General features: G+C 35.2%; 6 protein-coding genes and 1 pseudogene across 14 annotated transcripts; 2 read left to right on the top strand and 5 right to left on the bottom strand.

Annotated features, from left to right (window-relative positions):
* Positions 1 to 1,101: 1,101 nt before the first annotated feature.
* Positions 1,102 to 2,983, top strand: LOC140816537 (uncharacterized). 2 transcript variants are annotated; one of them, XM_073175867.1, is made up of 2 exons: positions 1,102 to 1,530; positions 2,406 to 2,983. In XM_073175867.1, exon 1 carries the CDS (start codon positions 1,296 to 1,298, stop codon positions 1,470 to 1,472), a length of 177 nt encoding a protein of 58 aa, XP_073031968.1. In that variant the 5' UTR covers positions 1,102 to 1,295; the 3' UTR covers positions 1,473 to 1,530; positions 2,406 to 2,983. The 2 variants fall into 2 exon arrangements, with proteins under 2 accessions (XP_073031968.1, XP_073031969.1); XM_073175868.1 differs by having other exon boundaries at positions 2,384 to 2,983.
* A 1,254-nt stretch (positions 2,984 to 4,237) lies between these two features.
* LOC140817506 (F-box protein At2g35280-like) lies at positions 4,238 to 5,458 on the top strand. The gene is made up of 3 exons (XM_073177225.1): positions 4,238 to 4,415; positions 4,660 to 4,825; positions 4,964 to 5,458. The coding sequence occupies exons 1-3, from the start codon at positions 4,264 to 4,266 to the stop codon at positions 5,351 to 5,353; spliced, it is 708 nt and encodes a 235-aa protein (XP_073033326.1). The 5' UTR covers positions 4,238 to 4,263; the 3' UTR covers positions 5,354 to 5,458.
* Positions 5,459 to 5,690: 232 nt separating this feature from the next.
* On the bottom strand, positions 5,691 to 7,628 carry LOC140817215 (heat shock 22 kDa protein, mitochondrial-like; annotated as a pseudogene).
* Positions 7,629 to 7,854: 226 nt separating this feature from the next.
* LOC140817214 (uncharacterized) lies at positions 7,855 to 11,734 on the bottom strand. 7 transcript variants are annotated; one of them, XR_012114739.1, is made up of 10 exons: positions 11,512 to 11,734; positions 10,955 to 11,083; positions 10,694 to 10,733; positions 9,885 to 9,960; positions 9,603 to 9,803; positions 9,299 to 9,511; positions 8,779 to 9,182; positions 8,624 to 8,681; positions 8,416 to 8,533; positions 7,855 to 8,337 (listed from the first exon to the last, which is right to left on the bottom strand). XR_012114739.1 is itself a non-coding variant. In XM_073176858.1 (8 exons), exons 1-7 carry the CDS (start codon positions 11,552 to 11,554, stop codon positions 8,820 to 8,822), a joined length of 1,065 nt encoding a protein of 354 aa, XP_073032959.1. In that variant the 5' UTR covers positions 11,555 to 11,734; the 3' UTR covers positions 7,855 to 8,681; positions 8,779 to 8,819. The 7 variants fall into 7 exon arrangements, 1 of the variants encoding a protein (XP_073032959.1); XR_012114740.1 differs by having other exon boundaries at positions 8,421 to 8,533; XR_012114743.1 differs by having other exon boundaries at positions 8,416 to 8,477.
* Positions 11,735 to 14,706: 2,972 nt separating this feature from the next.
* LOC140817268 (GDP-mannose transporter GONST3) lies at positions 14,707 to 16,446 on the bottom strand. 2 transcript variants are annotated; one of them, XM_073176907.1, is made up of 3 exons: positions 16,300 to 16,446; positions 14,900 to 16,055; positions 14,707 to 14,786 (listed from the first exon to the last, which is right to left on the bottom strand). In XM_073176907.1, the coding sequence occupies exon 2, from the start codon at positions 16,048 to 16,050 to the stop codon at positions 14,926 to 14,928; it is 1,125 nt and encodes a 374-aa protein (XP_073033008.1). In that variant the 5' UTR covers positions 16,051 to 16,055; positions 16,300 to 16,446; the 3' UTR covers positions 14,707 to 14,786; positions 14,900 to 14,925. The 2 variants fall into 2 exon arrangements, with proteins under 2 accessions (XP_073033008.1, XP_073033007.1); XM_073176906.1 differs by having other exon boundaries at positions 14,707 to 16,055.
* Positions 16,447 to 17,441: 995 nt separating this feature from the next.
* Positions 17,442 to 19,723, bottom strand: LOC140816492 (F-box protein At5g51370-like). Its single transcript, XM_073175814.1, has 2 exons — positions 18,157 to 19,723; positions 17,442 to 17,894 (listed from the first exon to the last, which is right to left on the bottom strand). The coding sequence occupies exons 1-2, from the start codon at positions 19,362 to 19,364 to the stop codon at positions 17,612 to 17,614; spliced, it is 1,491 nt and encodes a 496-aa protein (XP_073031915.1). The 5' UTR covers positions 19,365 to 19,723; the 3' UTR covers positions 17,442 to 17,611.
* A 2,118-nt stretch (positions 19,724 to 21,841) lies between these two features.
* LOC140817079 (large ribosomal subunit protein eL15-like) lies at positions 21,842 to 24,068 on the bottom strand. The gene is made up of 4 exons (XM_073176648.1): positions 23,914 to 24,068; positions 23,620 to 23,786; positions 22,637 to 22,834; positions 21,842 to 22,347 (listed from the first exon to the last, which is right to left on the bottom strand). Exons 1-4 carry the CDS (start codon positions 23,915 to 23,917, stop codon positions 22,102 to 22,104), a joined length of 615 nt encoding a protein of 204 aa, XP_073032749.1. The 5' UTR covers positions 23,918 to 24,068; the 3' UTR covers positions 21,842 to 22,101.
* Between the last annotated feature and the right edge of the window lie 1,036 nt (positions 24,069 to 25,104).

Genomic DNA, 25,104 nt, shown 5'->3' with positions numbered 1-25,104 from the left:
ACTCAGATCTAATAATTAATTCTAGAGGAGAAAAAATTTCAGAAATAGTTACCCCTTCTCAAAAATGTTGTAAATATATGGGGAAAAAAAATCACTTTTAAAAAAATGTAGAAATAAATGGAAGTTTATCTAGTGATTAACACCCACAAAAAGAGAAACAAATCATAAGTTGGCGAAGTTGCATCTGGGAGTAGATCTCATGTGAGACCGTCTCACGGATCATAATCTGTGAGACGGGTCAACCATACTCATATTCACCATAAAAAGTAATACTTTTAGCATAAAAAGTAATATTTTTGCATGAGTGACCCAAATAAGAGATCCGTCTCACAGATACGGCCCGTGAGACCGTCTCACATAAGTTTTTGCCTGCATCTGGATGGAACTGTTTGAGAGAATTTGATTATTTAATGTTGTATTTGTTGCGATAAATTTCGATTATAGATTTATTGCTGACAATGAAATAATATATTTAATCGTACATCTATACATTAGTCATCTAAAATATTAGATACACAAAATATGATAAATTTCAAATTGTAAACTTTAAATTATCACGATTAACATAAAACATTATTTAAATATGTAACGAGTGAATTTGAAATTTATATTTTCGCTTTTTTAATATTACAAAAATATATTTGAATAGATTTGGAGTAATATTTTGATTATCGTTCACGAGCGTTCAATTTTTCTCCCCACATGTTTTCTGATTTGTAATATTAATAAATATCATAATCTGATTTTTAAAAAAAAAAAAAAAAAAACTTTTTGCTTATAAAATCTTTCGCATTCCTCAATTTCGATGCCACTTGCTTCACTTGATCATACTGAGGATAATTTTTACTTCGATATATTATTTTTTAAAAATTTAAAAATCTAAAACGAAATTAGTGACTTCGATATATATTTTTGAATAAATTTTTTTCTCAAATTTTAAAATAAGAATGAAGTTTAATAAAAATAATCATGGAGGGATATTTATGATTAAAGCAGAGTGGGAAGAAATCATTAAAGATTGAAGTGTTTGTAATTAATTTTTTGTTTTAAGTTAATTATTAGTTAAAGAAAGTATATTAAATTAAATGAAAACAAAAAAGAGAACCGCTGCGGAAAACGAATTTTCCCGAAATCGCGAACCATTTTCTGGCTCCCCTTCCGAGCACTTCAGCAACCGTCGGAGAGAGGGGATCCCGTGTCGCTGCTCGAAGATCTCGGAATTCTTCCCGCCGAGAAGCACACGGCACGATAGTTTTCTGTCTGTTTTTTCATTTAATTTTTAGTGGCGAAGAGTGATGGGTATCATAAGGAGGAGCTTTTTCTTCATAGCTGGAACTGCTTGCGGAATCTACCTTGCCCAGAATTACGACGTTCCCAATATCAAGAAGGTCGTCAATGATACCCTTTTCACTGCTAAGAAAGTCGAGGAAAAGTACCGGAAGCCCGAGAAATCCGGCAACGACGCCGTTTGAACAACCACTATATGGGTGTACATGGGTTTGAGAGATTTGATTACATATTCCATCCACTGTATGATTCTTTTTCCCTTTTAAGAGAAAAACATAGTCTTGTTTTGTGATTCGGATCTATGGATTTGATCGACTTGTAGGAAATAGGAACGGTAACTGAAGGGAAACTGCTTGAGTTATTTTTCAAACTTCAAATTAGTTAGCCAACGAATTTACCATGTTTTTAGATTCTACTAGCACGGTAATCAACCGAAGGTTGGTGCCATGAATTTTTATCAGCCATAAATGTACATGGAAGAAATTCACGTGTAATACGCTAGTTTGATCTTATGACGCGACCTTGCATACTGTGTTGATCAAATGGCACTGTGATTTGCAATTCTGTGATGCAAGTAAAAAGTGATCACCATTTTCTGGATTTGTTGGGATAGTCTCTGGTTTTATTGACATTTAGAATTTGTGTATACTTCACTATATATATCCTGTGGATTAAATGGCCATGTGATCTTCATTTGCATTATTCTTGATTTGTATGCTTGTTGGTTTTATAGGTAATATTTTCTTGTATGATACACTTGCGCTCTATATATTGTGTTGATCAAATGGCCATTTGATTTGAATTTTGCTTAATGCAATTGCCATTTCTTCATTAATTTGGATGGTTATCGGTTTTATTGGCACACTGATTCTAAGTCATCCGCCTTCATTAATTAGCACCGCTGCAGGTTTCTATGCAACTAAAGTCTATGAATTTAGTTGTTGTTTATCAGTTTTTATGTGCCTTCTAGGCTCTATGTTTTCTTGGATATATAGAAATGGGAGTCTATTTGATTTGACATAAGTTGGCTTACATAGAATAATTTGTGTTGAAGATTTTGTTCCTCTCATCTTCTTCTTTTGCTTGTGTATATTAGTATATGGTGGGATCTATTGTAGGAAGGATGTGTTCGACATATTAAGGTTCATTTGGTGAGAGCAAAGGGAAGTTAGAAGTGGTGGACATAGTTTTTGAGGTTTTCATTCACAAACAGAGTGGTTAGAAATCCACTGGGTGTACATCCAGACTCAAGGCCCAAGGAGGCTTGGTCTTTGTCTTGTTTAAAGCGCGCATGCCGTGGCCATGAAATACAAAAGTTGCTGCTCTGATCCAACAAAAAACATATTAAATTGTCAGCCGAGTTCAATGACGGAAAAAAAATAAGTTCACGGGATCTCCCCAGAAGGCAGAAGCTGATCTTAGACGATCAACTCGTGTTTCGAATGCCAACTTGATTGCATGTGACAATGTCCATAGAGGAGCTAGAAACCCTATTGAATCAAGATGGAAAACCGTTTATTGTTTTAAACTGAAGTTTGTGAATAAATTCTGTGTTCTAAATCAATTAGCACTGGATATTCCGGAGTTCTTCTTTCTCCAAAATAGCCGCCTGTTTTGCTGCCATATTTAGTTTAGTCCGAGTATCTTGACGGTCTTTGGTTACATCTAGGCATGGTAAAGAAATAGCTATTGTGAGAATTTGTTGACACAAAAACTCATATGAGACCGTCTCGCGGATCAATTTTGGTGAGACGGATCCCAACCCAACCCAACTAATGAAAAAAATTATTTTTTCCGTGGCTCCAAATTTCCTATCTTCGAACAAATTAATAGATTAAATAATTTCCTATCTTCGAACAAATTAATAGATTAAATCATCGTCTGCATTCATGTTAAATCATCAAGAAATCATGACAAACATTATTTATATATAATGTTCGAATGATAAGTAAATCGCGAATATTACATCATTTAAAATTTATTGAAGCAGTGGGGAAGTGGACAAAAAATAGACTCATAAATTGAAAATAGAACAGATATATATACTACCAGAATAGTTTATGTGATTTTAAATTATAAAGAAATCTAAGATATAATGAGTTTTGTTTTAATCTCGTTTGTCTTGTTCACGACGGTGCATGGAAAAGCCTCGTTCTCTTATTCTTTTAATCAAGAGTAAATTTCATGTGAAACGATTTCACGAATCTTTATTTTTAAGATGATTCAACCCTACCGATATTCACAATAAAAAATAATATACTTAGCATAAAAAAGCAATATTTTTTCATGGATGAACCAAATAAGATATCTGTCTTACAAAATATGACTCGTGAGACAGTATCACACACGTTTTTGCCTTTAGTTAATAATTAGTTGAGGAAACATGAGAAAAATTGAAAAAAGAAGAAAATTAAAATTATCATAAACCATGTATTTTTGTTTTTTTACATATATTTTTTTAGTGGCAAAGGCTCAAACTCTTAAAAAGTCGATAACCAAATCCTAAAACGGTTTTTTTTTTTTTTTTTTTTTTTTTTTTGAGAAGGCTAAAACTGGTTGATTGTATTGAAGCAAATTAACAATTAAGTATATTTTCTATATTTCTTATTTTAGGGAAATTAATGGACACGAATTATGCATGGGAGTAAAATCAAGATCCCACTTTGTGACCTTTGTTATCCAAAGCTATGTATGTACTACCTTAAATATATAAAATATTCTAGAAACCGTTAAAAAGTTGATTCCTTTTCAAACTCAAATATGTTTCCATGCAGAAACCTTGAAGGACTCGAACACATGAAATTGATTAGTATAAAAACAACATCATGGTATTCTAATTTTCTTAGAAATTCTAGCTTGTTCTTATTTCTCCGATTACACTCCCGTCTCACAAGATTAAAGCAATACCAAAAGAAAAGCAATAAATGTTAACGTGGAAAGCTAAAAAAAAAAAGGAATAATTTGAAGCCTGCAGCCATGCCAAGAATTACGAGGAGACCCAGACAATATTTCGGGAAAATTCAACCTATCGTTTCAAGATTTGAAACACTTCCGAATGAATTGGTCAGCGAAGTTTTGGCTCGAGTAGCAGCATCTTCGGTTATTGATATAATCAACGCCAAGTCGAGGTACGTATATATGTGAATGATTCTAAGGTTGGTGTGCTTTGATCCAAGAATTCCGAATCAGGATTTTAAAGATAATGTGTTTTTCTTAATCTAAATAATTCATATCAAATTCAAGTTTTGCTTAAAAAACGGATCAATAATCCATCTGGGTTTTCAAAGTTTTAGCGTATTATAGTTTCTGGATGTGATGTTGTTTGTTTTATAAGTGATGTTAATTATTAACATTATGTTGTTTCTTACACAGTTGTAAAACTTTTAAAGAAATCGGTGAGGATTCGCACGTGTACCATCATATGTCCCTGGACAAAAAGTTCATAGATTCTTGGACACCTTTGAGCGAAGAGCAACAAGTTTTCTTGAACAAATGCTGGAAGTCGGAAAATCCCGAGTTGTTGTATCGACAAGCGATTGTAAGTTCATTTAATATTTTGTATTTGATCTGCGTTTGAATTATTGTTGGTCTCTTTTGTCTATAGATCATGTAATTGAGCCAAAATTATAACCAGGCATACATTAATTTTCAAAAAAAAAAAATTTCTTTGATTCAGTCGGACTACTTCAAACGGGCAGATATTGAATCAGCTTGCAAATACCTACTCAAGGCTGTAGATGCAAAGCATGTAGGTGCAGTTTATCTCACTTGTATCATGCTGATTCTGAGTGATGATGACAAGTTTAAAGACAAGGGTATTGAAATGATTAGTAACATGCAAAAGTCAACATGGCTGAGACGAAAACTAGCTTTGTATCGCGAAAGTTTGACGGAATGTTTGAGGCGAATGTGGGTGAAAAATCCCATTTTGAATCGGATGCTCTTCTTTTGCCAAATACGACATCAAAACCACTGGAGATCTGGGTGGAGGGATATGGATGCAGAGTTGCAATGTCAAGCTTGTTGTGTGGACAGGGAGATTAGCTCTATTTGTGGGTTTCCATAATTGTAATACAGAGTTTATCAGTTCGGTGATTATTCTGTAACATATGTTGGATTAAAAATGACTATATTTTTCTTGAAGATATCGTAATGGAGAGAGTAAATGGATATATAATATATGATTTCGAGTTAACTATTTTGTTCTTTTTCGATGTGTTCAACATATTAAGGTTCATTTGATGATAATCGAGCAAAATAACGAGTGGTAAAGACACAGTTTTTAGGCAATCTTTCACCTTAATATCACTGTCTGTCTTCATGTACTGTAATGATATGCAACCTGATGAATTATCAATACACAAATAAACAAGTTGATAAAAGAAACTGATTCTAGGGTGAAATGATTTTCAACTAGAAAGCCCATTTATAAAAAAAATCAAATCAGATTCAGACAAATAGTCGAGAAAAAGCAACTAAACATCCAGATATTTAGTATGGATTCATCGCTCACTCAACATACACATTGAAAACATCACTTCTGTCCTCTTCCTTGAATCTTGGGTAGGAAAATCTTGGGAACCCCATTCTTCATCTCGGCTTTGATCTCATTAGTCTTGGACAGTTTCTCAGGAAGATCGATTCTGCTACTGTACTTCTGCACAGTCTCTTCGTCTTCGGAATCTTTCTTGCCCTCGCCTTTAATGATCAGAGTGCTCTGCTCCATCGAAACTTTGACTACCTCCTTGCTCAGACCAGGCATGTCCAGATGCAGATGAAGACCGTCAGCTGTTTCTTTAGCGTCCCAGTTTCTTCCTAAGCTTGAAGTTACAGGGGATTCCACAAGTTGATCCATCGTGTTCAGGATTTGGCTCAGGCTGCTGCGTGATGAGAATGGGCTGAGAACGTCAACAGTCATAGATACTTGCTGTCATTATTCGATTTTTCACGAACACAATAAACTAAACAGTGCCTCGCAATCAAAAAATTTTAACTTTCATCACACAGTTCGAAAGCGGACTTGTGTTGTAAAATGAACAGAGGATAATGTACGTTTCGTGACCAAAAAGAGGAGAATACGCGAGCAGAAATACCTCCTACTAATAAAAATTTACAACCTAATACCTAGAAATGCTGAAAAATAGAAGTCAATTCCAACCCAGATCAACAAAATACGGCAATAATAAACCAAACCATCCACAAAAACAGCAACACGAAACAGAGCTCCTCATAACACAGTAGCAGAAGTTCATCACGCAAAAAAATTACGTGAAAAATGGAAGAACACGCGGCGATCCGATCTACAACGTTCAATATCAAAGTCACGTTCATCGCATCGTACTCATGGACGGCGTTGGAGTGGAACTGGAAGAGCCGTCAGTACTCGGGGTAAGCCACACACAGCGCGTAGTGGACGGAGGAGGGTCCTTGAGAGGACACCGGAGGAAACGAACTTCTTCAAGGCCAGTGAAAATGCCATTGCCGATGCGGTGGAAAGCTTGGGGGAGAAGAAAACTCGAGAAATGAGATACTGAGCATGCTCAAAGAGCAGGGAGACGGTGGTTATTGGATCTGCAGAAGTTACTAGAGTGTCGTCGAGATGGAGTGAATCATTTATAGGCCCATCGACGTTTAGTTGGGCCTACATCTTACGAAAGCCTATTGGGTTTAATCATACGAAATCCGCTACAATTGGGCTTTACCCATATTTTATGTTTCGAATATTTCCGTTTGGCAATATACCCAAACCCAAATCCAAAGATTTTGGACAACATTCGAATTATTTGATTCTATATTTTGGAAAGATAAAAGCTTAGACTCCTTTTGCTTTACAAATAATATTTGTTGTATTGTTTGTATACATAGTAATAAGGTTCTAATTACTCAACTTATGTTACTGAAGAGACCTCTTATCAAATAAATGATGTTCTGTTAAAAATGTGAGCTTTCATTCTATATTCGGAAGAGGTTTAATTTGCCATATTCAATTAACCACTTCATGATATTCATCATTTTTTATGTTGCGCTGCAAACATAATTTACTCTCAACTTCAAGCTAATATGATATGAAAAGGAATTGAATTGGATAAAGGGATGGTAATTTTAATGAATGAAAAACATGTTGAGGTATACAGTATGAGATTAATAAGGGTAAAACAACATTGAAAACGACAACGAGATCTTAATACACATTCATTTCTGTGTTCATCAAGAACCAGCTTTCTAGGGTGTGCTTTCACATGGATTATCTACCGAGACGGTACCGTGCTGATAACACGTTAACTGTCATATCCAATCCAACGTGATTAAAACGAATCAACAACAAAAGATGACTGAAATCGAATTCGATGGTTGAATCGAGGGAGTATCACAACTTTTTGTAGAGAGCACAGATGGTTCGAGACAAGCAGATGTAGCCCCGTCTAGTATAAAAGACTCGGTTCTATATATCAAACAAACAATCATTATAGAAGTTATTCCTACAGAACCCTACTTTTCGACCACAAGAAAACAGATGTTACCGACTGCAGTCCTCTCACAATCCTTGTTCCATAAAAAAAGGTCATGAGTAGAAAACAGATTGTCCTTTTTCTAACAATCTTAAATAGGAGCATGCTCGCATCCTGGTGGATTGAATGTAACTGCTATGAAGAACCCGTGTATAAAAAACCTTGTAAATTTTTAGATTGCCACAGTGGAGGTGCAGAAAATGAATTATGAGGGGAATACGAAGTGTCCTTGATCGCCACCTGTTGAGTGTTCACCTCAGATCACACTAGAAGGAAATCATTTGACTTTTTAAATCCAGTATCTCATAGAATTCTAAATGAATCCAAGCAGTTACTTGAAATCGTCGACTAATATTTTCATTAATGTTAGGCCATGTATCAGCACAGCTGAATTAATTAAGTCCTCGTCCAACAGGTGAAGAACAAATCAGGTAAGAAAAGTTTACCACGGCCGTCCAAGTAAGCAACTATCACAAGCAAGTGTTTTGGTTGAATAACCAGAGTTACCGAATAGATCGGACTCGAGTTTGCACCAGAGCATCTAAATAAACAAAAGAGAGAAAACCAAAATCGTGATAATTGGCATATATTTAACAGGGTAAATAAACCGGTAGGTTACCTCACTTTTGTAAAAACAATTGTTCTCCATCAGCAGCAGTACTATGAACGAACACATGTTATCTGTTCTTTAAACTACTTGAGATGAGTCGATCCCATTCAAACCAGACAATAACAAGCTGTGGGTTTGAGAGGAAACCATGTAAAATACATGGATCAATCACCCCAAAGTGCGACAAAAAGATTCATGACGATAAGGTTATACCTACCTCAAATTTTCTCCTCTAATTATATTGATGAAAGGGACATGGTATAGTCTCAATAGAGCTGTGAGAACAAAAAACAAGTTCACTCATAGTGACAACCAGAATTTGAGACTCCAAATCACGCATACATTAAACTTGGGGGACATAAAAATGGCTACCTCTTCAGCATTCAGATTCAGAAAATTATCCATACAATCTTTTAACGCGGGTGAACAGGACTCCTGGATGACCTCCTGTTACCATGCCTAATGGGGGAACGAGACCTGCTTCTGTCACGGTCTCTATATCTATCTCTACTTCCTTCCCTTCCATTCCTCGAACTATTGTACTTAAAATCGGATACTCTTCCCCCATCTCGGCTTCCTCTGCCGTTTCTATCACGAGATCTCTCATGATATCGATCCCGTTCACGTAGTCGATCCCTCTCCCTGTCTCGGTACTTGTCCCTGTCAGCTGATTCACTTTTGTGCCTGCTCTCATGTTCTCTCTCTCGTTTCTTCCTCCGTTCTTCAACTTCTTTCTCCCTTGACAATCTTTCTTCTCTTGCCTTTTCCTTGGCTTCCTGGTGATTGTATGAGTTCACAAATGGGGTATAAAGATATGGTTATGTACTTACGTCTATGTAACTTTGTGTAATTACATTACTCTCATTTGAGACATGAATTGTATCACACGTACCTTATGCTCGGCCAGAAATTCACGAACCATTCCGTAGCCCATATGCTGCTTACCAGTAACATGTGACTGAGTTCTCTCCGCGGCATCATTTGCCACCAGAAAGGAACCACATATTTCACATAGAGCCATTTTTTTCTCCTGTGCTGCCAGTAACAGTTTATCCTGCGGTGGTTGCTGAGTCAAAACTGTCTTCTCGATATTCAGTATCTCAACCTGAAAAGCATGGCAATCAAAGTCAGCAAGTTTAGACCAGAAAATCTTTTAAAATTGAAGAGACGATATAAATGAATAAACTTAAAAGCACCTTTCTCATTAGCGCCTCAGCTTCATCCACCTTCCCTTCCTCACCAAGAGACTCGACTTGTTCAAGTAGGTTTTTTATCTTCTCTTCCAGTATAGACAACTGCTCAGATTTTTCAGCAGAAATCGGAGGTGGGGGAGGGACTTCAACATCTTGTTCAAGGCGTTCACGGCCACGTCTAACTCTTCTATCTAAGTCCGAAACCTAAAATTAATATAGAATATGGTCACATCTCGTGAATCTATTGGGACATTGAACTTCACAAGTGTTAAAATGGAAACTTACCAGTCTTTCACAGAAGTGGGCTAGTTCAGCTTCAAATTTGGGCACATGTGAATCATGTCTTGGGGAGCTCTCAAAACTAAATAAGAGAAACAAATCTCATCACAATTGTGGAAAAGACAATATGCATGATACTGGTAAAAAATATAAAAGGAATCACATCAATGCCCCCATGAATCCAAATTTTCGGAGTCCTCAAGCTAATAGATTAAAGTTGTATCAAAGCATCCATGGACCATTGAATTGCCTCGATAAATAGTTTGAACTGGGAGTGCTGGCACAATTATGGATACAAGCACAGAGAAACAACATGCAGTGACAAATACAATCATGCTTAGCCCGCAAAAATAAATATATGATGTCTCAAGAAATCATCCACATATTTTTTGCAAATAATCCTTAAGTTCAGATTTGTGAAGATGGTAAAATAATTAATTCCAACAAGTTGCTAATACTATTCTTCTTGAATATGCCAGCAGTTTGTGAAATAATTATCAATTAACATAACAACAATAAAAAATAAAAGAGAGAAGTGAGGCAAGAACTGCACAAGGATGCCTAGAGAGATCCAAGACAAAAACTGCACGCAAGTTCCTAGGTTTCTGGTATAACCAGTTGACATGCACGAATCATCTACAATTAAAAAAAAAAAAACTAATGGACCTTTAATTTGTTTGAAATGAAATTATGAGGAAGTTCAATATCTTAACTATTTCAAGGTCACCCCAACTTCCTCGAAGAAATCTTAGAACTAACAAAGAGCATCATTGGAAAATCATCTTGACAATTCTAGATCAATAACCATTCACTACCTTTCCTTCAATTTTGGATCATGAATCTTTGGGCACACTCCTGTTGCAACAGACACAAAATGACTTGTAAGCATAATATGGAACAGAAAATAAATACAAGAGTTAAATAGTTGCAAAAGTAAAAGGACAAACTTTGGTTTATTCACCAAGAAATGATAAACCATACAAATAAAAAACAAAGTATTTCGTTAACATCTTCAATTGAATTTCCAAATAAAAATTGACATAAGGGCATCAAGAATGAAATGTTAGGAACTGCACCTAGATCACTACGAGTGTTGACGAACAAATCATGAGGGCAAAATCGAACCATATAAAATCCACAAACTTCCTTGTCATCCCAGTTAATTTCTCGGTAACCTTTTCTCTCCTCAGCTGTCAAATTACGTGCTGCAAGAACCATGGAAAATTGTTGAACTATCAAAAACCACTCAATTTAACAACCAAAAGTGTGGGATAAATTGAAAAGGGAGTCTTGAAAAAAAATGCACAGAAAATGTTACAATTCTGAAAATACATGGAATATGTTTTATGAAGATAAATCGGCTAAAAACAAAACTGTGACCCAGAAAATCAAGATTCCAATATGTCTACTCAATCAGGTAAATATCAATTCATATTCAGGAAAATTACAAACGTAACGCTCCAATTTGGTTCCGTCATAAGCAACCTATGTTCCAAAAATTAATTTAACAAAAAATGTGACAGTTTTTTCAACAAAAAAAAACAGATAATAGAAGCGAAAACTAGAAAGGGAAAGGCACATCGAATCGAGATTAGAAACACTAGGGTTTTAATAGAAGTTGCCTCTAACTAACCTGCACCCATGAGTTCATCAAGCAAGGCTCTTTGAGCATCCATCGTTGAGATTGGAGAAGGTGAGGCTTGAAATACCAACAGCAGCAGCAACAACAAAAAACGCAATCTGAAAACCTAAGATCTTCGTAGGTGTGGTGACGAAAGGAGTGTGTTGCGAGATAGGGTTTCTCCACACGATATTTTAACTTAGCTTCTGTTTGATTCCTCCTACTCCGTACAGAAATTATATTCTCTTTTTTGTTGAGAAAATTATGTTATTTTTCCCCGTGGTATTTATATTCTAATTACTTTCTTTTAATTTTCTAGAATTTTAGTTTTTTTTAGCCCGAGACTGATGTCGAATGTCGATGTGTCATATGTGTTATTGATATATGGTTATACAAAAAATTATAAAAAAATTAAAAAAAATAGGTCTATTGTAAGACGATTTCACGAATTTTTATATGTGAGACATGTCAATTCTACCGATATACACAATAAAAAGTAATATTTTTTCATGGATGACTCGAATAAGAAACACGTCTCACAAAATACGACCCATGAAACCGACTCACACAAATTTTTGTCAATTGAAAAATACACGAATTAAACGAAAATATGTTATAATCAAAATCGCAAATAAATAAATATAGCAGATCAAAATTATAATTTTTTATTCTAAAAATATAATAAACAACTACTGTCTTTTCATGCAACACATTTGGATAATCTACTAAACATGATAGTCTTTTATTTTCAAATTAATATTTTTCCATATTTTTAATTAAAATTAATATAATAATCTATTTTTTTTAAATATAGATAAAGATATGATTTGATTTAGAAATATAGAAAAGATAAGATTGGAATAATTTTTAAAAAAAAAATCAAAAAAAATTATATAATGAAGATATAATTGTAATTTTAAATAAAATTTCACTAAATCGATTAAAAAACAGTTAACATAAGATTCTCAACTTTAATTAATAACTAGTTATTATGCACACCCGTTGCGTGTGTATAATTTTTTTATCAATATCGTTTAACTAAAGTGAAATTTGATAAATTATGGAGGAACTAAATTGATATTTGAGTGATTGAATTAAAAAAATAAATAAAAATAAAAGTGTGTTTTGAAATTAAAAACAAAAAACAAAAAGTCTAATATTAGTGCATCATGTAAGGGTAAAATTGGAAAAAAAAAGTTGATGTCCTCTCTAGGTAGTTATTATCATGTTCTCACACTTAATAATATAGTATGGCAAAAATTTGTATGAGACGGTCTCACGGGTTGTATTTTGTGAGACGGATCTTTATTTGGATAATCCAAGAAAAAGTATTACTTTTTATGCTAAGAGTATTACTTTTTATCACATGAGACCTATTCATATAGTATAGAATAGTATAGATAAGTACAGATATTGTCATGTCAGAAAATAAATACACAACTCTAATTACATGAGTAATTAGATAAACTAACAAATTGCGCGCATGAAATATGATTCTTGAATTAAAATAAACAAATAAAAATATATAGCCAAAAAATATTCTTGTATTATTAGATATAGGCGACTTATACTTTCGTTAAAACGCGTAAGAAAGTGTTTCAGAAATCAAGATTTAATAATTTCAGACCTACAAGAAGTAAGCAACATAAATCCTAACAAAATCCGGAGTAAAGCAGACTCCTTAAGACCCGAACTCCTTGCGCATGCCCAACTCCAAATATCCAAAATTCTTCAGCATTGATCATACGTGTGTGTGTATATATATAATTCTTAACTCAATATATTTCTCGAGACATCAAAAATTCAAAACAAAATAAGAAGGTAGATGGATTCGAGAAAATACGATATCTGCCACGCTTGCGGATTCAGTTGTGATAGCTCTTGGAAATGTCATCGGAATCAATTTTTTGGCATGTATTACGAACCGTTGCAGTTCAGTAATGATTCTTCTACGTCAAGTGAGAATCATGATGTCTATGGCGAAACAATGGTAGGAGAGAAAACCACCGTTTATGAAGAGGAGATGGCAGAGTTTCCGAGACTTGAAAGAATGGTGAACAAGATCGAGTGGCTTGGATTTTCAAGTTGCTTTGAATACTTCAGGGCTTTATTTCAGTACAATTGACCAACTTTTTTGCTTTTCTTTCGTCAAAAGGTGGGTTTTTATTTAGTTAGAATTATTCAGGGGGTTATTTTCATAAACTAGTTTGAATTCTTTGTTTTTCTTTCATCAAAAGGGCTTTTTGTTTCTGAACTATTTGTTTTTTCTTTCTTTCTTTCCTTCCTAGTTCAGGTTTTGATACATTCAAATAATATTTCAAATATGTTTTTGATCACATGTGCAGTACGCTTTGCCAGCAATTGCGAAACTGAAAAGAGCGATTCTCTAAATGAGGCGATTTCATTGTTTCAAGCTAACACGATTTTGGTTTGATTCTAATCTAGGACATTCGCGTCCAGAAAACCAACTTTTCCACTATTGGATCAATTAAGTTGCTCAAACTCAGGTTGGATTTGAGCTCGATTGGATCACACACATCCAAAATATTGTGGATGGTTTGGTGGTTGATTTCGGGCTTGGGTTTAATCGGGGACTTGCCTAATCCAACCATGTCATTTTTATGGTTAAAGGTTTTAAAGGTTTCAGCATGTTACCCATATACTTGACATACTAGATGTTGATTAATAGGTATTTCGAAATAGGAAAAAAAAAATATAGGATGACGAGGGGTTAGATAAACTGAACATAATTAGGTGAAGAAAGCTAAACTTCAGATCTATCAAAGCAGTCATCTATATCGAAAACATCGTGTCCACAATTTTCTTTTCTTTTTTAAAAAACATTGAGTCCACCCTGATAGTATGAGCAAGGAAATACAGGACAGCATCCATGCATTTAACTGACAGCTATTTAAAAAAGATGAGTTTCTGGTAAACCTGAAAAGAACATATTTTTAATAATTAATAACTGCCTATGAATAAGCTCATCTTGGGTCAGTATTAGTGCAATAGATTCCCACCTCGCATCCTCACAATAAAATGCCGATATTGTTCTAAAGATGTCCAACCATATATGGCTTGAATCCAAGACAAATCATAGTATTAAAAATTTGCATAATGATTTGTTGAAACATGTTAATAAAAAACATGAATGAAAAAGGACTGAAATGGCATTTTCTACTCACAGTTGATGTATTGAGACATATATGCCACCATTCTCGAAGATATCATGAGGCTAACATTTCAAGGATCACATCCTCAATCATAGGGCTGATTTGGATAACAATCTACATACACAAAGAATTGGAAAGTGAGCTGCATCTGAAAGAGGGTGAGATCTATTCCTTCGTAAAACCCATCAATCATCAACCATTTGGACAAGTAAATTAATATTATTGACCTAAAAAAAATCCCTTTAAAGATGGCCTATGATTTTCTTTCTCCCACTTCAGCAACTTTCTTTTCATCTCCACTGTTCTCAGGAATATTTTGCATTTCAAGCAGCTTCTGGTGTTCTTCTACACTCTCTTGAGTTATTACTTCTTTCGCTGGTTTAGATTTGCCGCTAGTAGATTGTTGATACAAAATGCCTCCAACCATGCAAATCAACAAGCCAACAGTTCCCACAAAGGTCGAGTGTTTATCCCAAATAACAAGATTGATCACAACTGTCAGTAATTTGTTAACTATGCCAAGAACAGTGAACCCCGTAGCTGATATGGCTCTGCGACAAGAAAACCCGAAAAAGGAGATGGCTAAACCAAACAGACACGATAATCCTACAGGCAAAACAACCTGAAAAGAATGCCACTCTGACTCATCTGAAATTTCATGCTCTATCTTCTTCAATTCTCCCATTATAAGCAACTCCACAGGAAACAACAGCAAGGCTTCAAGATTATTGTACAGCACAAGACCCCATGTGTTTAAACCAATTGTCATAACTACATGTTTAATGTAAACAAAATCTATCGACATGCTCACCAAATAAGCTAATGCCCAGCTATAAGCCATTAAAGTGAACTGATAATCTGTTATGACATAAAGCACACTGCCACCAAATATTGTCGCAAGGGATAACCACGTCTTGAGCGAAGGCCAAGGCTGGTGCAAGTAGAGGGTTTCCCCAATGGCAACAAATATGGGGACGACCGAGCGAAAAACAATGAATGTGTCGACATTAGCATGTAGGAGGAGTTCACTGTTTGTGAAGAGGGACAAATAAAATATAAATGCAGCAGGCAAAAAGCGCCACATTGTAAGAAGATCGAGCTTATCGTGTTCTATTAACTTAAGCCAGCCACAAATCAATACTCCAGCAGCACTGGTTAAGTATTGCAGTGCTGTTAGAGCACCCGGGTAAGGAAATTTCATGACAGCCCATTTATTTATTATGGATAACAACGAAGCAGATATACAATAACCCGCAGCAATTCCATAAACCGATACTTGCTGCATCAAGCCGGAATACCAGGTGGATAGCGTTCCGGGAGGAACTGATCGCGCATCCGAAGTGTTTCCATCTTCGGGATTTTCCACATCGTTGGACATTTAATCTGAAATATAGAGAAAGAAAAGCGCTCCTAATTAACGACGAGCTTGAAATTTGTCAACGATTACCCCAAAATTATATATCAGCAGAGTTTGTTAAAAATCATCATAAACTGAGTTCTGATGCAATTCAATCCGATATTTCTTTCCAATTCAGTTCATTTCCATTCAATCTCATCAAGTTTTATCCATTACAGACAATAGATATAACAAAACAGCGAGACTTCACAATTCAAGAAGAAAATGTACCTTCAAAAAAATAGAACTGAATGTCGTGTCACGCACAGCCGCACGTCGATGCCTCTGTCGCCGGAAAGTGTAGATTCGGACGTTGGATATTCCACTCAGGTGGTGCGCCAAGGTTTTTGGGTAATCTGCTGGATCTGGTGGTTTATTCACAATTTACCGTCTCAACTATACCTATATTTACATGAACCCCCCTTGAACCCTTAATTTCTCAATTTGATCCTCCAGATAAGTTATATATTGCTTTACCCAAAACAGCAAAAGTGCAAACCCGTGTTAATTTGCTGTCTCACACTATTAAGTATTAATTTAAATATTTTTGTTACGTTATATTTTTTAGTCTCGTAGTTGTTTTTTTTTTTTTTACGGAAATCTCGTAGTTCTTAAAGCATATATAAGATGGATTGAATTTAAAATACATTTAATTTAGTAATAATTTTGAGTTTAATATACGTTTTTGAAATGTACAAATCTTTTCTATGAGTTTATAAAAATATTTTATATTAAATACATTCAATCGATCAATTTATTTTTAAAATATTTTTATTACGTACACTACATGACAAGGAGAAGAGTGTGAGATACCAACTCGGCTAAATACCGGGCTCGCCATAAGTATAACTGGATGAGATAATCTGATTTTTTAAGAGGATGTCTGAGTTGATAGAGTATGTGAATGTTTGATCATGATTATGAGTTTGATTATATCTCTATCAATACTTTCTCAGATGAACACATAATTTATTCAGTACAGTTTACTTGGTTAAAATGATTTATTTAAAATTGTATAATGCATTGTTTAACTTGTAGGATGTGATGATGACTAATGCACAATATATATATGTATATAATGATTTAATTATACTTTTTTTTTTAGAATTCGAATTAACTTTGAATTAAGGAAACAAAGAAATATAATCAAATAATATCTCATCTTTCATTTTAAATGATAGCTACGAGGATAAATTAGCATGAGCTTTATAATTCTAGGGGTTGGATGTCATTTATGGAAAGATGATCGATCTTGATAAAATAATATCTAGTAATCATTAAATAAAGAAATTGAATTTTTTTTAAAATGAACATAAAGATGGCTGAGTATATAACATTTGCTTTTTGAATATTCAAAATGAACTATAAGGTATTGGTCTAACTAAAAAATTGTGTAGATTAAAAAATCTGAAGTCCTAACAAAGATCTCTGGTCACAATATTTCTTAAAGAACTGAAAATACCGATCTTACATTACAGGAAAACGGGTAAGAATATAAGACAAAAAGGCTTTTGGGAATCGGCCTTTTCAAGAATATGAAGTTCTAAGCAGCAGGCAAAGATTTCCAATCACTAGATCTCTTGAAAATTCTGTAACCCTTCTTTCCCATTCCGGTTCCTGCAAGATTAGCCGAAAGGATAGATCTGGAATCGGGCTTCCATTTCAAGTCCTTGAGAGAAGAAAACACACTCGAAGGAGCACAATCCTTTATATTGTTACATGATTTCACTTTGAGGCTCTGAAGTTCGTTCCAAGAAATGATCGCCGACTCTAGACCATCCGTCGTTATCAACGAGCACCCTTCTAAAGATAATGATCTTACTCTCCTGCAGATAAATTGAAATAGCCCAAATTTAGACCAATGTACACAAAACAAAAGTTACTAAATAGCAATATTCACCAACGTTTCGAAGTAGGGGTTTATTGGTTTTTATATCATGCACAACTCCACTTTTCTTGATTGTTCTTACATCATATAGGCTTCACTTGAATCAGCATAAATGAAGTTGAAAACATTATGATATCAAACACAGAACAAAAGATTTCAAAATCATGCTGAACTTAAAAGGAATACAAGAAATTCATTACCTAAAACCGCTTGCAGTGCTAAACATATCATCATCTATTCCCCAGCAATTCTTCAGAACCACATCCCTCACGTTTTGGCACACAATGAATAATGCCCCTAAAACCTTCTTATACCTTAATTGACACTTCTCGATATGTAAGTTTTCAAGAGCTGAACAAGATCCCAAATGCTCATCAGCTCCCGAAACCTGATCAATTTGTTTACACGATAAAAACCTCAACGTTTTCAACTTTTCGCAATAAGGAAGTGCGAATATCCATCCATTCTCCATCCTATGATCGGAAATAATCAGCTCTTCAAGAGTTTGACAACATTGCCCGATAGCTTTAATCCCTTCATAACTCCCTTTACATCTGCTCAACTCAATCTTCACCAATTTCTTACACCCTTGTGCTAAAATAGTCAATCCAAGATCGGAAACTAATGAATTGTAAGAGCCATCCACAGCACCAGTTAACTTTAAAACCTGTAAATTCTGACACGCAGCGATCCCACGCAGAACTTGGTCATTGCACATATGTAGCTCAAGTTCTTGCAATGTGGGGCACTCCTCAGCCACACTCAATATCCCCATTTCACTCGCATTCATCACGGTTAATTTCCTCAAATTTGGGCACCCACTCGCCAAAATCTTTAAACCTCTGTCGATTTCATCAGCTTCCAACACAGATTTTTCATTAAAAAACCAATCTTTCACCTCAACGTCAGAGCCAATATGAAAGGACGCAGCCTCGTGAGTACAAATAACACCAAAATTTCGAGAAGAAATCAAGCACCCATTAACCAAATGAACACGAATAAGATTAGGGAACCTCAAGAACAATCGACCTGAAACCAGAAAATCCCAATCAAGAATCTTGATGGACCTCACCAGCCTGCCTTGCAGATTGAGCCACCTCTTTGAAACAAGGAAATTCGAATTCCTCTGAGATCTTGGCACCCTTGCAAGAATCTTAAGCAATATTTCATCTGAAAGAAGTAAAGTTATATCAGAAACAAGATTTGTGAGAGGGAAATCTTCGATTTTGCTGGTGGGCTGTGAAAATTCAGTGAGAGGTGGCCTTTGCCTTTGATTCTGGGGCTGGGTTTGTTTTGAGGTCAAAGAATGGCGGCGCATTGTGAAGAGTACATGGTTCAAAGCTTTCTTGTGCTTAAACCACATAGAATTTTGGTTTTCTTTCTCAGGTGAAAATGCCATTGTTTGCATGCACTTCCACTCGATGTTTTTTTCCTCTTCTTTTCAGCTTCCAAGAATTTGAAAGGATGCCTCGGTTTTTGGCTCCGTTTCCTCGTCTCCTCTGCAAGACTCCAACATTTATCTCTCTGAATCACACATTTTGGCCCATTTCTTCCTATCTTTTTCTCGTACTTTTTGAATAAAGATTTTTATGCGAGGCTATTTATTTGCTAAAAAAAAATTCCTGAAATTTCCGCAACGAAACAGAAGATTTAGGTGTGTCTATGATATAATCTTCCGCTTTGAAATTTCGTCGCCCCAACGGACTTCTACGAATGTGGGGTCTAGTCTAATAAATTGGCTCGTGCTTCCGTCTTTCTGTCTCTTCGCCAGAATTTGAAATAAGCACTATTTGAGCTTCGTTCGATTTACCATCATCATATTATTTATTGGATTATAATATAAATTTTGATTTTTTTTTAAAAATATAATATTAATATTTCTTGCATTAAAAGTTTAAATTATTGGCAGGCTTCATATGATTGATTACATATAAAAATTTTATTTTAAGTTCAAAAGTTGTTATACTTGAATAATTTTATTTAAAAGTATATTGTTAGATATTCATTGTGGATTTAAATAAAAATTTAAAAAATAAATTATGTTACCACAATCTAAATTCATTTCATAGCTAGCACAATTATAACAATAAACGAATTCTATAAATATCCACCAAGCTACCCAAGTAGCCGTTGCGCAAGGTTTGACCATTCTCTCCGTCAATTATTTGTCATATTTTTAGACGCAGAAAGGGAACAAAGCCATAAAACATGTGAACCTGCCTCCACAAATTGTTTTACATATTGGCCTCCACTAACTTCTTCACTCCTTCCAAAGTAATATATAATATACATTGCGAACGAACTATGCAAACTAAGAACCAACGAAGGAGCGTTCATCTGCTGTTTCTTTATCCTTTCGTCGTGTTTCACCATGCTGAATCAAAAAACCAATAATTAGATGATAGGTCTGCATGATAACAGCAGCAATAAAAAATCATGCATGATCTTTCCATCAAAAAGGTTTTTTCCAAGGTATGTCATGAGGAGTAATAAACATCCACTGGGATCCTTGTGCGAAAGCAAAATCCACAATAGCATCTAGACTGATTTTTGTGCTGACGGCATCCTCTGGATTGAACCAAGATAGATAATATCGAATCGCTGAACCTTTATTTTTTCTGTCCAAAATCGAAGAAGCTACACATAACTTATGTAACAGCAGCTGAGCAGTGATAGTTTGTAGATTCAAGCTGATGTTGCAAAATCATATTTCCTTTACACTCTGAGATAAGATGGCATAACCGTAACTGTAAGAAACAATAAAAAAACACCACAACGATATGAAAGACTACCAAATCCATGCAAATAATCCTTTTTCTCAATATGGAATATCATAAGCTGACTCAGTTCATTGCTTTAGACTTTTAGTCGACCTCAATGATAATGAGAAATATATATATATATATATATATATATATATATATATATATATATATATATATATATGAACATGAAGAATAAGATATCATTAACTAAATAGCAAGAACACCCTCCAGACAAACGCAATCGAGTGTTTCCCTCTTCTTAATTGCCAGATTTTTTGTAGTTTCTAACATACGCAAAGATCTGCCGGCCCTCCACGTGGTTTTAACGATATAGAAGATAGATTAGTAATATGTATCATATGGGAAATTATAGATTTCAGTTAGAATGCACACCATAAATACATTAAATTCATCCATCACACGGAATGGGGATTCTGTCATCTCGTGAAGTGCGAGGGCAAAGCACAATGTTAAAAAGGAACGCTCACCACCTTTTCAAACATCAAAGAGCAAAATTACGACATAATGTTTCAAGTAGCCAACTACAGGTAATTTTCTTTCTGCAATATTCTAGTGTGGTAACCAGGTTCAAACCCAAGAAAATCGTGCGTTGGCATGTGAAACAAACACCATTTTCGTATAAAAGGCTCTAACGGTCATACTACTCTTCGGGTTTCTCCTAGGACAAACTAAAGGTTCAACGAGGTTCCTCATTTTCACAAGTGCAATACATTTATGCCAAACAACGCGTCACCTCTTTCCAATCCCTTTGAACCAGAGATGTAAGCCCGAACTCGTATAAAAGCAAAAAAATCCCGTCAATGGCTTCCTCTCAGTCACGATCGTTTAAACCCAATTTAATCTCACGGTAATTATTTAGATATAAAATAGAATGTAATACATCAACTCAAATGTGATCGGAAGTCAGTCCTTTAGCTTAATATTTGTTAATTTTAAATGACATTTGAAAATGGAGTAAACATACATGAATTATCAGTATTGTTTCAATTAAAATTTGGCTAGATTATATGAGCTTGCTACATATATTATACCATTATGTTTCACTAAAACCAGAAATATATCATATTCAACACAAGTAAGTCGATTGGCAACAATAGGATTCAAGGTACTTTCACTGCTTATCATTTAACTCGACCAAATGTTCAAGACACGAGTAAATCTCTGAATTTGCCTCGAATAAATTACACATTCTGCAGAGAAGTCTATAGGAAACACAAATAATATAAAGTGTATAGCAGATCTACTAAGAGCTGCTGCACTCCAACTCAGAAATGGCGATCAAATAACTGAATAAGAACAACTCTACCACCAGATTAAAGATTTAGGGTTCTTGTCGAAAACCAAAAAATTTCATGAAGATCAACGATACCGGCGGAGAGACAGAGTCTGGTTCCTCTTCCAAGTAGCTCTTCTCGAAGGACGAGCTTTGTGATGCAGGTGACCTTTTCCTCGGAGACCCCTAAACTTCTTTCCAGCAGATGTAAGCCCACGAAGCTCCCTGTGTTTGTGGACAGGATTGCAGATCCAGTTGACCCTTGGGTCTTTCCGTATTGTTGTATGGGCTGGATCAATCAGTATAACTTCAAAATACTTGTATGTTGAATCCTACATCATTACCACACAATATTTATATAAGTGTCAGAAGATGTGCAATGAAAGCAGAGCAGTTATAACTTGACATGTGCAAAAAAACAACTTTGATGATCCTAAAATGACCAACACACCATAATAGAATCCCACAAGACTATTTGAGAGGCATCTATATGGGACGACATAAACTTCTGGCATTCGCAAAAGAAGAAATGTACTTGAGATTTTAATTCACCATAACATATCCAAGTTGTTCTACGAAACAAAATAAATGAATCTAATTAAATGTTTTTAGAGTGTGAACCTCGTTGATCCAATATGAGTTCAGAACCCTCAGGCCACCCAGCTTCCTCCCTGCCCTCTCCTCCGCAACAGACCGCTTGCTGCGCTGGAATTTGAGTTGAGTGATACCCTGGTTAGTGGGCTTACCATAGACAATGCCTTTAGGCACCGGCCTCTTCCTTCCACCGCGTCTAACACGAACTCGGTAAATGACATAACCCTGTAGGTATAATACAGCCAAATTACACAGTCGAAATATATGATAAAGAGTTTCATTAATGATATAATAATCAAGGTATTCAAAGAGGAAGTGATCTGATAAGACATTAAGATGGATGTTGAATTTCAAAAATCAGACAAAAAGAAAAAACATGCAAGTAATATCTGCATCGAGTGATCAAGAAATTCTGTAAATCCTATGACATTAATGAAACGTTCCAACAAGTTTATTGGTTTGGATGGCCGACCATTGGCCATTGAGAATAGCAAAAATAATGAAGCAAGACAGTGATTTTATATCTTCTAAGTTTCAAGCGCCTAAAAGAAGCACAAAAACCCGAAGCCTCAATATTCCTACAATAATTGTGGTCGATTCTCACAAGACCCGATAAAGGTAAAAAAAAATTGACAAGACCGGAAACTTCAAAATATTTAAGAATACCACCCAGAAATCTACTGTTCCCATCGTGCTCTCGTCTCGGCAGGTGTATTATTCTACATTTCCCAAAAGAACAACCCTTCAGTTTCTTTCGTCCCCGTCGTCCACGGAATTATTGACAGTAGCGAACTTGAGCATTATTTTTTAACAAAAACTATAACATATACATGATTATCACTTATAACATGACAGACAGAAGAACAGATCCCATATTTACGGTTGCACGAACGTTATATCATGGCAAGTCTGCAACATACACGCCAGAAATCTAGTATCCTTAATCCTAAATCCCAGAAAAAAAAGACGAAGAGAAACGAGATAAGCAACGAGTGCATTCAAATACATACCTGCTTCGACTTATAGCCGAGGCGTCTAGCCTTGTCCGGTCGCGTTGAATGCGTAACACGTACGATGGACGGAAGCTGACGGTACTCCCAGCATCTAACCCTCAGCAAGAACCTCATCACATCCGATTGCTTCTTCTTCCATAGCTCCGACACGTAAGTGTAGGCGCCTGCAGAAAAACCAGAAATAAGCCAAATCAACCAGCGTTCCAACCGACTGGACACCTAAAATGTAACCGGCAAAATACGATCACAGTAATGGGGGAGTAGGTCCTAGGGTTTTGCGGCGAGACATACCCATAGCACGGCTGCTGAATTCGGACGAAGATGATGATGACGACCAGCGGATATTAGGGTTTACAGGATATCTTTATAGTTGTCATGGGGCTTCCCTCGATAGTGGGCTTCAATTGTTAAAATATATTGGGCCTGAGGATCGGCCTGGCCACACATGTTTCTGGAATCGCCTGTATTTGGCCCGTAAGACTGTGTGTGGTTGAATACTTACACTAGTTCTAGTTATTATGAAAGATTGGGATAATTAAATATATTGTAACATATGAGGCAGACAAAACATTGAAAATGATGGCTATTTTACCACGCAACATGTGTATATTTTCACTAGTATATGTAAAAGAAGCTTAATAGAAATACGGTGGTAAGAAAACTTTATAAAAAAAATTGACTTCTAGTCTTCTTATATCATAGAAGTATAAAAAAAATCTAGCAATATAATGAATCAGTTCTTTGACTATTCAAAGTTATGGTATATATACATTTATGTTGACATACAAGATACCATATTATTTTTTTTATAATAAAGGAGAATAGATGAACAAAAAAAAAGATCTAATTGAATTCAAACGTGCTTTTTTAATTTACCGTGCAAAATATAAACATGAGTTGTGTGTTTGACAACATGAGACTAGATGAAATTTGTAGTGTTTGACAAAATGATATCTCCTCAAAATGAGTTTGATAGGTAACAATTATTCTATCAAATGCTGGATATGCAATTAACCGTGTGTTTGAGAGCTGATAATTCTCAATAACCATTTATATAGTTTTAAATCCCGACGATCAAATTGACTTCTCCAACAGTTAATCTATCAAATGTTGGATATGCAAATTACGGTTTAGATTTTTGATAGGCACTGAACTTGTCCAAAAGATCATGGACACATTAAGTTCGTAATTATTGTAGTATCAACTTATCCAATTGCAAGATACATTTATATCATATCACGAGATCGTGTTATCAAACCATAGGATGCCTCTAGGGACGAGGGTCTTACACCTCCTACAAAAAGAAGAGCGCTTTACTCGACGGACAAGTGAGTGCTCCAACATCAGCCAGCCGCTTAGACATCGAACCTTACCCATACCTACATGTGCTATGATATTCGACGGATCGATGATTAAATATTTTATAAAGAATAACACAAATTAATCAAAAACTACACCTCTTACATTCTTTTCGCTGAAGTT

The sequence above is a fragment of the Primulina eburnea genome, chromosome 16 (assembly GCF_022965805.1).
Source record: "Primulina eburnea isolate SZY01 chromosome 16, ASM2296580v1, whole genome shotgun sequence".
Lineage (NCBI taxonomy): Eukaryota > Viridiplantae > Streptophyta > Magnoliopsida > Lamiales > Gesneriaceae > Primulina > Primulina eburnea.
Note: the sequence above shows the minus strand (reverse complement) of the source record. Positions and strands in the feature narration are given on the sequence as shown.

Coding starts and splice junctions, on each gene's coding strand:
- LOC140816537 (XM_073175867.1), top strand. CDS start 1,296: ATGGGTATCATAAGGAGGAGCTTTTTCTTCATAGCTGGAACTGCTTGC.
- LOC140817506 (XM_073177225.1), top strand. CDS start 4,264: ATGCCAAGAATTACGAGGAGACCCAGACAATATTTCGGGAAAATTCAA. Junction 4,416..4,659: donor ATAATCAACGCCAAGTCGAG/GTACGTATATAT, acceptor TTTCTTACACAG/TTGTAAAACTTTTAAAGAAA. Junction 4,826..4,963: donor TGTTGTATCGACAAGCGATT/GTAAGTTCATTT, acceptor TCTTTGATTCAG/TCGGACTACTTCAAACGGGC.
- LOC140817214 (XM_073176858.1), bottom strand. CDS start 11,554: ATGGATGCTCAAAGAGCCTTGCTTGATGAACTCATGGGTGCAG. Junction 10,734..10,954: donor CAACACTCGTAGTGATCTAG/GTGCAGTTCCTA, acceptor CTGTTGCAACAG/GAGTGTGCCCAAAGATTCAT. Junction 9,512..9,602: donor CTGAGGCGCTAATGAGAAAG/GTGCTTTTAAGT, acceptor CATGCTTTTCAG/GTTGAGATACTGAATATCGA.
- LOC140817268 (XM_073176906.1), bottom strand. CDS start 16,050: ATGTCCAACGATGTGGAAAATCCCGAAGATGGAAACACTTCGGATGCG.
- LOC140816492 (XM_073175814.1), bottom strand. CDS start 19,364: ATGCAAACAATGGCATTTTCACCTGAGAAAGAAAACCAAAATTCTATG. Junction 17,895..18,156: donor AGCACTGCAAGCGGTTTTAG/GTAATGAATTTC, acceptor ATTTATCTGCAG/GAGAGTAAGATCATTATCTT.
- LOC140817079 (XM_073176648.1), bottom strand. Junction 22,835..23,619: donor TCGGCTATAAGTCGAAGCAG/GTATGTATTTGA, acceptor TTATACCTACAG/GGTTATGTCATTTACCGAGT. Junction 22,348..22,636: donor ACTCATATTGGATCAACGAG/GTTCACACTCTA, acceptor GTAATGATGTAG/GATTCAACATACAAGTATTT.